This window comes from Macaca mulatta, chromosome 9 (assembly GCF_049350105.2).
Source record: "Macaca mulatta isolate MMU2019108-1 chromosome 9, T2T-MMU8v2.0, whole genome shotgun sequence".
Lineage (NCBI taxonomy): Eukaryota > Metazoa > Chordata > Mammalia > Primates > Cercopithecidae > Macaca > Macaca mulatta.
In genome coordinates this window covers 101,513,988-101,529,830 of record NC_133414.1, presented here as the reverse complement: position 1 = coordinate 101,529,830, position 15,843 = coordinate 101,513,988, and the positions used below count along the sequence as shown (strand labels likewise).

Here is a 15,843-nt window from a genome sequence, read left to right as displayed (position 1 = left end):
AATTCTATCTTGATAGAAAGCAATCTACATTGACAACTAATCTGTATTGACAGAAAGCAAATCAGTGGTATTCTGGTGCTAGGGCTGGTGAAGATTGATTGCAAGGGAGCATGGGGAATGTTTGGGGATGATAAAAATGTCCTGTGTCTTGATTGTGGTGGTTGTGATTACATGAGTGATGCGTTTGTCGAAACTCTGAAATGTAGGCTTAAAATGGGCATGTTTTATTGTATGTAAGTTATACCTCAATTTAAAATTGTTTAACAGTCTTTCAAATTTAGTATTTTTCATCTAAGATCAGCTTCCTTTGCATATTATTCAACCAAATCTGAGGTTACTGTGATTATTAGGGTTGTTTCTCCCCTCTCTTGTGTTTATTCCTCCTTCTTCATGAGTGTGTCTGGTCTAGGGGAGAGCGCATGTGTCCTTGTGGTAGTGGTGGGGGAGGCGGTTAGCATCCAGGCTCTCTGGTTGTTTTCTAAGTTCTCACTGGCCCATGCAGAGATTTTCCTAGTATTGGTTACTGGGCATCCTCCTGGCCTCCTGAATGTCCATATAAATTGAAACTCATCTTGGTGCTCTCCAGGTGATGGCTTCTGTCCTCCTTGTGTACTTTGCTGCTGGAAACTTATGATTTGTATTCTCCATATGGTCAGGGCCTGGAGGAATTCCCCACCTTTCTTGTTGTAGTTCTTAAGGGTCACCTATGGTTTCCATTTGGCTCAGCACATTTGCCATGGAATCCCTCTTCCGTTTGCTATGGCCCTGGCTCTCATCTCAGCTATCTTCTATGTCTCCATTGAGAACATGGGAGAATCCCCCCATCACTTCTGTGCCACCTAGGAGGTGAAGGACTGTCAGTGGGCACTCTGTTTCTCTCTGCTTAGACAGAGGGGACTGGTGAAGTTGTGTCTTCCCACAGTTATACACGGCACACATAGCACAGGCCTCCTTATTGGCACTTCTCCCTCAGCTACCTAGGTTAAGGGAAAACTATCTCTTCACCATACCACATACCTGTCTGGGCCAAGACTTAGGGAGTGGGAGACATAGTCCCTAAGAAACCTGGGCAGCTCATCACCTTTCCTTTAAAATCTGTTTCTCTTTCCTCTCAGGGTAGGCTTGTACTTTCCCTTTCTGTGTGGTGGGGATGTCCCCTATAACACAATCCCATGATTCCTTGCCTGTGGATGCATTTATTCTGCATGGGGCTTATGTCTCATTCCCTATAGCAATAGGCTTCTTGACTTAGCCTTAATGACATAAGGGAACATTTAAAGGAACCTGGCTTACCAGAAAGGGGTAATACATCAGAAGAATTTTTTTAAAAAATTACCTGTAGTATAGGAATATTTTAGAAATGCCTAAAAAAAAGGAGACTGGCAAATTTCATGATTCTTAAGCAATAACAAAGAGGAATTGTCTCTACCTTGAGTTATTAAGTAAACAAAAAGCAAAGTTAATTAGAATTTTACTGAGAGTGCTTATCTGTACCAGTTAACTTACATATTAGGGAAGATGTAGTTACTAGTCATCTGGTTTAGAAGACAGGCATCAGTAATTGAATATCCTGATTTTATTAAAGAGGAAATAGCAGCAGAAAGGAAGTGATTCATACAGGGTCACTGGGACTCAGCCCAAATGCCCACCGTTGGTATTTTTCCATCATACTCTATCTCTTTTGTGGCTACAGACCAATTTATAAGGTAAGAATACAGCTAAAGGTGAAGGTGCTAGAAATAGAAAGAGTCAAGGAAGGAAAGAACAAGGGAAAGTCAATGTTGGAGGCCTTCCAAAACAAGTGCTTCTAAGAATACTCTTCCCTTTATTCTAGTTGCTTACTGACTATAAGAAATTTGTAGGTTTTCTAGTGATAAAAGGAATCTCTTCAGAAAACTTTACTGTAGGCAACATGGAAGAGTTGCCTCACAAATGGAGTGCTTTACTGCAATGTTACTGAATGTTAGCAAGAATTTTTTGCAAATGATTTTTTTTTAAAAAAGCAAAGAGGATAAAGTGAAATTGAGAATACATCCCAACTTACACTGTGAGGAGTAATCTTAGAAGAACATCATCATATAGTACTTCTTTCATCTCAGAAAATTTTTCTGAAGCCAGAATGGGATACAGAATACTGTTCCATTTGATGAGTAGAATTCATCAGTGGTTGATGTCAAAATAATATGAATTGGAGGCTGATTAGTAAAACGAAGAGTTGCAAGATGGTAAATACTTCCCTTGCTTATAGTTTTGGCCTGGGGTGCAGTGGCATGATTTCGGCTCACTGCAACCTCCATCTTCTGGGGTTCAAGCAATTCTCATGCCTCAGCCCCACAAGTAGCTGGGATTACGGCATGCGCCACCACGCTCAGCTAATTTTTGTACTTTTTATAGAAATGGGGTTTCACCATGTTGGCCAGGCTGGTCTCAAACCCCTGACCTCAAGTGATCCTCCCATCTCGGCCTCCCGAAGTGCTGGAATTACAGGTGTGAGCCACCGTGCCCGGCTGCAATACTATTAACTTAATAAAAGACCTGGCCATTATATTTGTCTATTATCAAGTGGGTTAATTATTTACAAGAATGCTGAGGTTAATGTTGTGGGAGAACTTCAGACTGCTTCAAAGTCTCCAGGAAACAAGGTTTGCCCTGTCTAACCTGCACATTTCTTCTGGATATGTATAAATCTATTAAATGACCTGTTTTGAAAGAAACTCACATGCGTTGTTTTGTGAACAGCCATATACCCTTGTGATAACCTTGTCGGCTTCTCCCCCCTTCCTTTTGTCGTGGTCACTCACATGAATGGTGCTTAAGCGTTAGCATTGCTTGGACATCTTGTTGACAGAAACGCCAATAACAATTTTGAAATCTCAGAGCGGATGGACAAGTGCACCATCCAGTCAGCCAAAGCTACTTGCCTCCATTTACAGTCACATGCAGTGTTGTCAGGGGAGTCCTTTCACTTCTCTGAGCTTCAGTTTCACCACTGAGGAAGAGGGAAAGGCAGCATTTATCTCTGAGGATGGTGAAGATCAAATGCGCTTACTCATGAGAAATTGTCACTAATAGTATTGCATACAAATGGTTGCAGAGAGGCTCTTTCTCCCCACCCTGGTGTCCCGTGAGGATGTTCCTTGTCCCGTGGTTTTACCCAGGTTGACTCTGTGACTTACAACAGACCTTTGTTCATCATGCTATCACCACAGCTATCTTGGGATGATTATTTAAATTTTTATTTGGATTTATACAATTGGATTTTTGGGATATCTTATCAAATCAGTTCTTAACTTATTACATGTGGAAATGCCAAACAGAGGATGCTCACCTAAAACAAATGAAAAGGGAATCAAGTGAGTTTAGCAGCAGCAAAGTAAAAATTAATGATGCTTAATATTTTTTTTTTTTTTTTTTTGAGACGGAGTCTCGCTCTGTCGCCCAGGCTGGAGTGCAGTGGCCGGATCTCAGCTCACTGCAAGCTCCGCCTCCCGGGTTTACGCCATTCTCCTGCCTCAGCCTCCCGAGTAGCTGGGACTACAGGCGCCCGCCACCTCGCCCGGCTAGTTTTTTTGTATTTTTTAGTAGAGACGGGGTTTCACCATGTTAGCCAGGATGGTCTCGATCTCCTGACCTTGTGATCCGCCCGTCTCGGCCTCCCAAAGTGCTGGGATTACAGGCTTGAGCCACCGTGCCCGGCCTGATGCTTAATATTTTTGTAAAGAAACAGAACATTTTATTTTGCCAGGGGCTTGTTGCCTACAGTGTGTCCGCTACTGAATAATCACCTCATTTCCAATGTGCCATATCAATAAATGATAGCTCTTTTCAGTCCTTGAGAAACTGTACAAAAGAGACTTTTGTGCTCACCGAAGGAATAGACCTGAAATATCTATTTAAGAAAATTATATGTAAAATGATATTTAACACAGTTTTGGAAATGAATAATAATCATGCCAGCTCAATTGTATTCCTTTTTACATATTCTTCCTACTTTTTGTGACAATTACAGGCATACAACTTTTACAGAAGCTTTACATAGCTTCCCTCACAAAGTATATGAGGGTCTTTTCTTGGCTTTAACGTTGCATCATGATGGTTTTCCGTATTACAATATTATCTTCCTGTTTATAATTGTAATGAATTGCACTCTTCCATTTGTTGAACATGTCATAATTCTCCAGACACTTCCTGGTTGTTAAACATTTAGGTTGTTTCTGTTTTATGTATTATTGTTAATGCAGCTATTATTTTTTGCCCACAGTGGCTTCTCTTACATTGTTTTCTTAGGATAGCCTCCCAGAAATAGAATCACTGTTGAAAGAATGTGGATACCTTTCTAATTCATGATCCATCACATTATGTTTCTTTTTAAAAGGGCTGTTGCACAGCTCTGGCTGTTTCAGTCTTCTTTCATAGCATAGGGCGGCACTAAGGATGGTCCTTATACCAGATGTTTATGGACAGGTGGATTTATAGTCTGACACTGGAAAACAACTTAACCTTGGGGTTTATTTAAATGGAAAAGCCTAAGAAGAAGCTAGGACTATACCAAGGCAGAAGTTTCTAAGTTGTGCCTTTTTTTACTGGTTCAACTGATGGTATCACGTCATAACACTTGGCAGCTAATTGTGTCCAACTGGTGAGTTATTCCATTGTGTGTGTTTGTCACAGGTGTAGGTAGACTCTTGAATGCTGGTTCTAGTGGAATTGAGAGAAAGAGAGGGTGCTAGGCATAAAACGTACCATAAACGTGACTCACATGGCTGTTTAAAAAGCTTTGATTTATGTTAGCACAGTATGGGCAGAAGTTGAAAATCTTACTGCCTCCAGGGGCCTGGCAGGTAAAGCACACAGGAACTGCACACAAATGTGTGCAGGACAGGGTGTCAGGGATAGGGTAAAGCGGAAGTGCAGGCCTTGTCTGAAAGGGGGCACTGCTGCTTGGCCCCATCTCATGGCTGCCACAAGGGAATGCAGCCCAACGTATTTTTAGAGCTTGCAGTTTTTCAAAAGAATTTGAAAATTTGGATAGTATCTGATCTTTACAAGTGCCAACTAATGTAAACATTTAAAAAACACTGTAGGCATAATGAAACTGTCCTGAAGCTTGATTGGCTCGTTGCTGCCAGTTTGTGGGTGCTCTGCTCTCATTTGACTATAGCTATGATCCTGTGAAGTAGGCCAAAGGTAATTTTTTATACAAACAAGGAAGGCTTAGAAGTTATTGTTCAACAGTTCATGAACTGTGCCTGTCCCACTAGGATGTGAGCTTCATGAAAGCAGGGCTATTGTCTCTTTTCTGCAATGCTCATAGCCCAGCTCCTAGAATAGTTTCTGGTGCATATTGGACACTCAATAAATATTGAATTAATGAGTGATGAACAAATGAAAAGAGGTTAAATCACATGGCAAATAATATCTACATTTATGTGCCAGGTATTCCTCATGTTTTTTCTCATTTTAATATATACAACATTTTGTGAAAGTAAAATTATTACCTCCGTTTTATGGGTAAGTAAACTGAGGCTCAAAGACATAAAGTAATTTGCTTGAACTCATATAACTCTTAAGATGCAGAGTCAGAACCCAGATCTTCCAACTGGGTCTTGGCTCATTGACTTTGTCCTCAAACTAGCTTCTTTCATGGTTAAGAGGTGGCTGCTATAGATCCAGTTATTACATCCAGAATCTACAGGAAGAAGAGGGGCTTGTTTCTTCCTCGTATCTTTTCTTAAGAACAGAGAAACATTTCCCAGAGGCTTCTCTCCATAGGTCATTGGCTAGATACTTCCCATTCTGTGCCTCATCACTCACTGACATGGAAACGGGAGACCAATGCAAAAGCAGTCCCTGAACCAAGGGACTGGGCCCAGATGGCCGCTGGAGAGAGCAGCTAAGAGGTGAATCCTAACAAAGCCAGGGTTATGATGGAATAGAGGAAGGGATGGACTACCGGCTCTGTCTGCTGCAGCAGGCTGTGTGTGAAAGCAAAAATACAGGTATGGTAGATCTTTTAAAATAAGAGTTTTTCCTCGAGCGTTTCATTTTGGGGAAGAAAGTAGATGACTGTTAAAGCTACTTATTCATGACACAAAGTTATGTTTTGGAAAAACTTATTCTGAAGCTCCAGAGTGTTAGAGACACCTTTAGAGGGTTGGTTTTGCTCTGAAATTTCACAGCTGGTCAAGTCAGTGACCTACAAGAATGTTTCAGGGAAATACCAAGGGTACCATTTAAAGAACTGCATTTATAGCTACGTCAGGCTGCAATTCACATCATCCTACTGGTGTGTCATCAGCAAGAATTATGTGTATAATTAGACAAAAATGTTTATGAATTTATACCAAGGAATAAGGAAGCGTAGTAGAAGCAGTGCAAGGCATTGGTTAGGAAGACTGGCCTTGGAATCAGACCAAGGTTCATAACCCATTTCTGCTGCTTCATTATCTAAAGAATAATAAGGCAAATTACTTAATCTCTTTAACTTGAGTTTCTTTACCTATAAGATAAGGATAATAGTATCTACTCTTTATGGTTCTTGTAAGGATTAAGTGAGATACTGTCTGTAGTGATGCTTGCTAGAAGCTTGGCCTGTGGCAAGTGCTTTGTAAACAGCAGCTCTGTATCACTGTTATTTTCACTTAGCGCCAACACCAGTATTTTGGCTATTACACAATCCCCAGGCCAGTGTTTCGCAATATTATAATTTCCAGTAATAACTTTTTTTCTTTATCAATAGGTTTAGTATTTATGCCAGTATTGGTCTCCCGATACTTTTGATAGATTTATAATTTCAGTTGTACACTTAATCACCTTTGTCAGTCTCCCCAAAGTCACCAGATGGTTAACAGCATGACGATGAAGACCTGAGGCTTCAAAAGGAGCAAACCTAAGTGATGTATGTGGGAATTATTCTTGTTGCCTTAGCCTCACTACCCTGCTCTGTATGCACTCTCTGAAATAATCAGCCACCAATTTGTTCCATCTTCAAAGATGCACACTTACAAATTTCTGTTATGAGCCATTTTCTTGAGAAAGTTGTGTTCTTAAAGTAAATGCTTTTTATTAGGCAATTTGTTTTGCCCGTAATTTACCAGGTGGTACATAGTCTTTGTTCATCAAATAATCCACACATTGTCATAGTTGAAATGACATTTCATTTAATTAATGTTAGGATTTCTTCCAGTGATCACAATAAAATTATAAAAGCAACTGGGTAATTTGCTCAATTCTGTAGAAGAAGTAGATGTTGAAACTCTTATTTTTCCTCTCAAAAAATTCATCCCTGACTGTAATTAAGAAGCCTGTTTGACAAGCCTTGGAATACCTTAAGAAGCACCTTATCTCACAGTTTCTATGGGGTCAGAATCCAGAAATAGCTTAGCTGGGTCCTAGGGTAAGGATATCACAAAGCTGCTGTCAGGTTGTCAATGAGACCATCCTTAACTGGAGGTTCAATTTAGGGGAAATTCTGCATCCAGGCTCACTTGGGATGTTTGTGAAAAAGCAAAAAACAAAAGACCCTGAGAACTTCATGTTTCTTGCTGTCTGTTGGAGGCTGCCCTCAGCATCTACAGCCTGCCCATGGTTCCCTGCCAAATGGCTTTCTCCTAGGTGTGCAGCATGGCAGTTTGCTTCTTCAAGGACAGTGGGAGAGCGAGAGTGGCTAGCAGGCCTGAGTCATATATAACACGACATAATTGTGAGAGTCAGGTTCCCTCACAGATGCCATATTCTGTTGGGTAGAAGCAAGTCACAGGTCCCTCCCACGCTCAAGGGAAGGGATTACATAAAGATGTGAATGACCAGAGCCAGGACCATAGGGGTACCTTAGAGCCTGCCCACCACAAGGAGCTTTGTGTATTGTGACCACTACTGAATCCTTAGTGCCCTAAAATAGTGCCTGACACATGCTAGGGATTCAATAAATACTTACAGTTGAATGAATGAATGAATGAATGAATGCAGATATTACTTCTTTGAAGTATGTATTGCTAATGTTTTTTCCCCAAGCCTGTGGCTTACCTTTTGGTTTTGTTTATTAATCACATGTTTTAATACAGAAATGTTAAATTCTAATTTAGACAAATTAACAATTTTTTTTTTATCTTGGTTTGTTTTATTACTTTACATCTCAGGGAGTTTTCCTATCTAGAGAACAGATAAATATTTGCCAATATTTTCACCTAGGTTTTTAACTACTTATTTATTTTTTTTACATTTATTGATTTATCTGGAAGGTCAAGAGCTAAATGGAGAGTTGAACAAAATGTGGTAAATAATACTTTTTTCTTCACTAATCTTTTTTTACCTTATTTGGATTGTATTAAAATATTATATGCTAGTTTCTGGGCTCTCTACTTTGTCTCATTTATTTGTCATTCTCTTCTTACTTCAATTACACACTTAAAAATTTATAGCATTTTAAAATATGCCAAGAAGTTGCTGTCAGACTCATTCTGTATAATAATTAGGCTATGTTATAAGCTGTTGTAACAGAGAGACTCCAAAATACAGAGACACAAATAAAATGGAAGCTTATTTATCTTTTGTGTAACAGTGTAGAGATGTGCAGAGTCCAGAGTAGGAGGGCAGGTCTCCCCAGAGTCATCTGGGGACCCAGGCTTCTTCTGTCTTGTAGCTCTGCCAGCCCCTAGACTGATGTCCTGGTCTGTGTGGTTGAAGTGATTTCATATCCACATCCATCTTCCAGTCAGTTGGAAGAGGGTGCTGGAAGTCCTTGAAAAAGTACCGTTGCCTTTGAGTTGATGAACCAGAAGTGGCACACATGACTTCTGCTCACATCCCTTTAATGGAGACTACACTTTATTGCCACAACTACCTTCAAGAGAGGCTAGGGAAAAATGGTATCAAATAGAGTAGACATGCATTTGACTACAATTTGAGAGGGTCTATTATATTTTTTAAAAAGAAAGTATGTACCAAGGACAGCAAATAGTCTGCCCCAGTCTAGTATTCATAGTTACAAATACTCATATTTAATAGGAAAGTAATAATCATGTTTTACCAAGTGAAGAAAAATTAACCTTTGGACATAGCAATAAGATATAAATATGTCCTGATTTTTGGTTTTAGATGGCGAGTAACCCATGTGCCAGGTAGCGTTCTATGCCAACCTTGAATGCCAACAGGAAGTCACTGGACAGCAAACTCTTCCAAGATCATAACTTGGCTGTTGGAGCAACCTGGAAAAGAAGAAAAAAGAAAAACGATGGCAAAAGTAAATAGAGCTCGGTCTACCTCCCCTCCAGATGGAGGCTGGGGCTGGATGATTGTGGCCGGCTGTTTCCTTGTTACCATCTGTACCCGGGCAGTCACAAGGTAGGTAGGATTTCCTTCTTGACTTATTAAGATGACCTGGCCTGTCTTTTCTTTTAAATCTGCTTCATTCTGTTTCTGAACCCATCATTGTGAAGATATGTGTGTGTGCATGTGGTATGTGTGTATTTCCATTGACTACTCAGGTATTGTTTCCTTTGCAAAGTATGTGATTCTCTGACACTTATGAGTCCCAGATAGTGGTCTTTTCTATCATATCTGATATTTAAACCTGGAGTCTTAGGACAGTTTTAGGCCAATGCTGTGACTATTCCAGTCGTTCATTTTCATAAGCAGCTCTAGAAGATGTGGAAGGAAACATTTATTTCTTTTCACTCTTCGTCTTCCACTCTTCATTAATATGAAATAGTGAAAACTCATCACATATGAAATAGCATGGGAAATGTCCTACAGTATTTTCATAATGAAATCACTTTTCTGGGGATTTTAAAGAATTGGTAAATGCACACCTGAGAAGGTAAGTTAGATTAAGCCGGCATAGCTCCAGGGGAGGGTAAGATCATTTCTACGAATGTGTTTCTCCAGAATTTTTAACTCTTTCATCGTAATGATAAATCTAAATTAAGATAGATCTTATTCATTAAAGTTTTACAAAGCTAATAGGATGTGTGATCTACAATTCATAAATTTAAAAAAAACACTATGGGCAAACTGATGACAAGAGATCATAATCATGATGGTGTGATGTGGCTTTAAGTCTAGCGGTGAGGAAAACGGGTGCCAGGTGACAAGAGTATGATTATAAAGTTTGTAGTGGATGTGTGAATGTGTCACACAGAGTTAATCTTACACAGGGTTAGGGTCTATATTCATCCCAGAAAGGATAAAACTTGTAAGGCCAAAATAATCCTGGAAAACTCCTTTGCTCCCTAGGGCTCATTAAGCCCCTGGAAGCTTAAAACCTAGAATTTAAATTATTTTGCTTTATTTTGCATTTTGGCTCTTGTAGTGAAGGCTGACTTCTAGGTTGAAGGAGAGCACAAACATAGATACAGGGATTCTCTCATTCTTGCCTGCTCTCTTCTCCCTCTTACTTTTCTCCAAGGTCACAGTGTTGAATATGCTTAAGTTAGATGCATGTATGTTAGGACTCATCCATCTCATTTATATTTGGAGTAAATATGCATTTGAAGTCTACATGTGTTAGCTCTTTCCTCTACAGGTGCTTTCATTCAAATGGAAATCTTTATTTCTCTCCTCTGGCAGCAGACCCTTACAAGAAAGTAATTTGGACTAATTATTTGATGGCATCATCAGTAGAGGCATCAATGTCCCTCCCATAGCACAGATACAATGCAGGATAGAATAAGATGTTTATCTTTGCTACAGTAAGGTTGGTTGATTGTGTGTCATGATAAACTACAGATTTGTTCAAAATAATATAATTGATGCTGAGTGATTTTATGCTATTGATGGGAATATAAATTAGTCCAGCTATTGTGGAAGACAGTGTGGTGATTCCTCCCTGACCTAGAACCAGAAATACTATGAAGTGTGCTTTTTTTTGTTATTGTTGTTTGTTTGGGTTTTTTTTTTTTTTTTTTTTTGAGACGGAGTCTCCCTCTGTTGCCCAGGCTGGAGTGCAATGGTGCAATCTCCACTCACTGTAACTTCCTCCTCCCAGATTCAAGCAATTCTCCTGCCTCAGCCTCTCAAGCAGCTAGGATTATAGGTATCTACCACCATGCCAGGCTAATTTTTGTATTTTTAGTAGAGACAGGGTTTCACCATGTTGGTCAGGCTGGTCTCGAACTTGACTCAGGTGATCCACCCGCCTCAGCCTCCCAAAGTGCTGGGATTACAGGTGTGAGCCACTGCGCCGGGCTGAAGTGTGATTCTTAAGAAGACCTCTGTAAGAGGAATTGGGATACAATTATCCCTTTGGCATTGTGACTTCTCATCACTGATATGACAGCTCCCTGGACATTAAGAAGTCTAGATTATGAGTCTATAATATAAGTCTATAAAACTCATCTATAGGCCAGGCGTGGTGGCTCACACCTGTAATATCAGCACTTTGGGAGGCTGAGGTGGGTGGATCACGAGGTCAGGAGATCAAGACCATCCTGGCTAACACGGTGAAACCCTGTCTCTACTAAACAAAATACAAAAAGTTAGTTGGGTGAGGTGGCGGGCGCCTCTAGTCCCAGCTACTCAGGAGGCTGAGGCAGGAGAATGGTGTGAATCCGAGATGCGGAGCTTGCAGTGAGCCGAGATCGCCCCACTGCACTACAGCCTGGGTGACAGAGCGAGACTCCATCTCAAAACAAACAAACAAACAACAACAAAAAACTCATCTGTATTATGAGTCTTGTGTTCTGGGTTTAAAGAAGTTGTGGAGTTAAAAGGAATCCTTTTCATCTTAGTCCTTCGTATAGAAGCTTCCATCATTCCCATGATGAGGGAGTTCTGGAAGTGGGCACAATGCTTTAGAAGGAGGGATCATGCTGGAACCTTAGGGGTAGTTGAGTCTTCATGATGAAGTTGCACTTTTGTGGAGTTGCCCATAGTGCTTTTCAATGAGATACTAAGATAAGTCTCCCAATCATATAGTCTCATGTGAGCCTTGTGATTTATTCACCCTCTATTTAATAGATTAGGACACTGATGCTCAGAAAGATTGACTTGCCTACATTTATTTTATTTTTATTTTTATTTTTTGAGATGGAGTTTCACTCTTATTGCCCAGGCTGGAGTGCAGTGGCATGATCTCAGCTCACTGCAACCTCTGCCTCCCGGGTTCAAGTGATTCTCTTGTCTCAGCCTCCTGAGTAGATGGGATTACAGGCGCATGCCACCATGCCCAGTTAATTTTTTGTATTTTTAGTAAAATGGGGTTTACCATGTTGGCCAGGATGGTCTCGAACTCCTGACCTCAGGTGATCTGCCCGCCTTGGCCTCCCAAAGTGCTTGGATTACAGGGGTGAGCCACCGTGCCCGGCCTACATTTCTTTTTGTCTAGCAGGACAGAGTTGGACTGGAATTCTAGTTTTTTGTTTTGTTTTGTTTTGTTTTTTACTTCTCATCTTATTTGTCACTGTACATACATTCATAATCCATTGACTCTTGAAACACACACACACACACACACACACACACATAAACACAGAAACCACTATGGTCTTTCCAATACATAATTCAATAGCTTCCTAAACTATTCTCATACGTACACCACACTTCTAACTGCCCCTGCATACACACTACAAACACACAAACATACACATACACACACAAACATGCAAACTCTGCAGCTTATCCTTTGGAACAACTGTGTATTACAAGACATGGGTTTTTGTTTTTTGTTTTTTGTTTTTTTAAAATGGTTATGAGAGTCATTGTCTTAACATGGGCAACTTCTTAATACCCAGTGAGCTGTCATATCAGCAATGAGAAGTCATAGTACCAAGGGAATAAATGTCTCCAAATTCCTCTTACAGAGACCCTCTTAAGAATCACACTTCAGACTAAGGAACCTAGGAACCAAGGAATTAATTATCTTTTCTTCTCATAAAATGTATATCTTAGTGCAAAATTTCTCCATAGGAAAAATTGCAGAGGAACAGGTATTCCTGAGTGCTCCTCAAATGTTCTCCTTACTTTCCACGGTGTTTTACTTTAGTGTAAACTTCTTAGGCTTGCCCCTCCTCTGACATACCACAGACAAATAGGAAAAAGTTAAACACATCTTACTTGCACAATTTTTTTCCAGTAAGATCAAAAGTTAACTCAGGAGCCTAAAGTGGTTTGTTAACTCACCCTACATTGCAATTTATAGGAAGGGGATAATCCATCCTGATTTACCATCACCCCATGATTCTTTCTCTTCTTTGAAATTCAGGATTGGATGTATTTTAAGAACTTAAAAACTGTTTAAGAGTGTCAGGAATAATCACTAATAATGCCTCTTTATCACCTTGTTCCCAACCAAATCCTAATTAAGCAAAGCTCTTCAGTATGTGAACAGTAAAGGCAATTTATTCTATCTGCTTAATATTAAGCTGTATCCAAGTATGAATTTGATGATGAATCGAAAGGCAAAATCAGTTCACTCCAGAAATACCTTCCGGTGGTAGAATGCCTGTCACTTTAGTCGTTTCCTTAATCATAGTTGGTGTGCTTATGCCAAATCTTTCAATTGGATAACTAAGGGAGCTTAACTCTTAAATCCTCTGTACACCAAAAAAGAAGTAAGTAGATGGTTCCAAAGTGCCTATTACTGTTATTTTTCAGACAGGTAAATAGACCCAAAGGTCAAATTGTCATACTTCTGTCTGTAGAAGAACCATGAAGAGAATGAAGCTCATAGACGCCCAATTTTGTGTTATCACTTGCCCAATCTAACATGTTTGACTGAAAACTCCTGCCTTATTTGACCAGAAGTATATGGGCTAATGCATATTGGATTCAATTGGTGATGAAACTGGAGGAGATTCTAATAACAGCTGCTTAGATTTAGCAGCACTATAAACAATTTTATCTTTATCAACAGCAAATGGATGCTGGTTCTTTAAAGAAGAAAAAATTTGCTAATCCCTCTGTCTGAAAAAGAACTTCTATGGTATGCTCCTATGTACAAGTAAATAAACAAACCTCCCAGGCGGAACCCAGGTCATCCACACATGCTAACATCTTTCATTATTGATCCTCAGGGACACAGTGGATGTTCTACAGAGTTTTCCAGGCCCTTCTCCATCTTTAGGATGTAACTTAGGACACCACAATCACAATCAGACTTGGGATAAATATGTTTATACTGCTGCCCTCAGTTTCCACTAAGCAAATTACAATAACATTACAGTCTGAATATTTTTGAAAAAGGCACAGGGGGAGAGATCTTTGCTCCAAAAAGAAATGGTAGCTAAAGCAGGATGGAATAAAGGGTGCTCAGTTCAGAACATTCTGGCTAATTCAGTGTTCTGTGTAAAATTAAGTACATGTGTTCTCTGCCTAAAAAAAAAAAAAATGTAGTAACTGGTTGTACATAAAAATATTCAATAAAGATTGAAAAAAAGAATCACACTTCATGGTATTTCTGGTTCTAGGTCTTTGAGGAATCACCGCACTGTCTTCTACAATGGTTGAACTAATTTATATTCCTGTGAATAGTGTAAAAGTGTTGCTATCTCTCTGCCGCCCTGCCAGCATCTGTTGTTTCTTGACTTTTTAATAATCACCATTCTGACTGCTGTGAGATTGTATCTCATTGTAGTTTTGATTTGCATTTTTCTAATGATCAGTGATGTTGAGCTTTTTTCATATGTTTGTTGGCTGCATAAGTGTCTTCTTTTCAGAAGTATCTGTTCATGTCCTTTGCCAACTTTTTAATGGGGTTGTTTGTTTTTTTCTTGTAAGTTTGTTTAAGTTCCTTGTAGATTCTGGATATTAGACTTTTGTCAGATGGATAGGTTGCAAAAATTTTCTCCCATTCTGTAGGTTGTCTGTCCACTCTGATGATAGTTTCTTTTGCTGTGCAGAAACTCTTTAGTTTAATTAGATCCTATTTTTCAATTTTTGCATAGAAAGACCATTTGACCCAGCAATCCCATTACCGGGTATATACCCAAAGGAATATAAATCATACTATTATAATATAAAGATATGTGCACACATATGTTCAGTGCAACCCTATTCACAATAGCAAAGACATGGAATCAACCCAAATGCCCATCAGTGATAGACTGGATAAAGAAAATGTGGTACATATGCACCACTATATATGTACTATGCAGCCATAAAAAGGAATAAGATCATGTCCTTTGCAGGGACATGAATGGAGCTGGAAGCTATTATCCTCGGGAAGCTAACACAGGAACAGAAAACCAAACACTCCGTGTTCTCAATCATAAGTGGAAGCTGAACAATGAGAACACGTGGACACAGGAAGGGGAACAACACACACCGGGGCCTGTCTGGGTGGGGGAGTGGGAAAAGGGAGAGCATCAGGAACTTAGCTCCAAAGAGATTAATAACCTCTTATCCCACACAAGCCTAGAAAGTAGTGTGTACTGCGCACCTAGACTATATCATATAACCTATTGCTCCTAAGCTATAAACCTGTACAGCATGTTACTGTATGATACTGAATACTATAGGGAATTGTAACACAATGGTAAGTGCTTGGGTATATAAACATAGAAAAGGTACAGTAAAAATATGATACTATAATCTTATGAGGTCACCATTGTATATGTAGTCTATTGTTGATCAAAATGTCATTATGTGGTACATGTCTGCATTTTATAATGAGGGTAAATCCAATGAAACATTGTTCACTTAAATTGAAGTCCTAGTGGTTAGGAGAAAATAACCTTTTTAGTATTAGACTAGCAATCTTTAGAATGTTAAGAACCATCATAAGGTTTTTGTTATTGTTTACACTGAATTAAAGCTAGTTTGACTGTTGCAGTTAATCAATGCCAAGCAGTTCATGTTACCATTCTCTCTGTCGTTGGGTGTGACTATTTAGTACTCCAAGTTCTGACA

At 39.5% G+C, this 15,843-nt stretch overlaps 1 protein-coding gene across 3 annotated transcripts in view; it reads left to right on the top strand.

Moving 5' to 3' along the window:
- Positions 1 to 15,843, top strand: part of SLC16A12 (solute carrier family 16 member 12) — a 102,108-nt gene that overhangs the window by 63,243 nt on the left and 23,022 nt on the right. For 2 of the 3 annotated variants that reach the window (XM_001086787.5, XM_015147653.3), the window contains exon 2: positions 9,097 to 9,342. In XM_001086787.5, coding sequence (XP_001086787.3) covers positions 9,143 to 9,342 — 200 coding nt within the window. In that variant the 5' untranslated portion in view covers positions 9,097 to 9,142. Of the gene's footprint in view, positions 1 to 8,155; positions 8,275 to 9,096; positions 9,343 to 15,843 lie in introns of those variants that run through there. The other variant, XM_077946743.1, reaches the window with a different exon arrangement.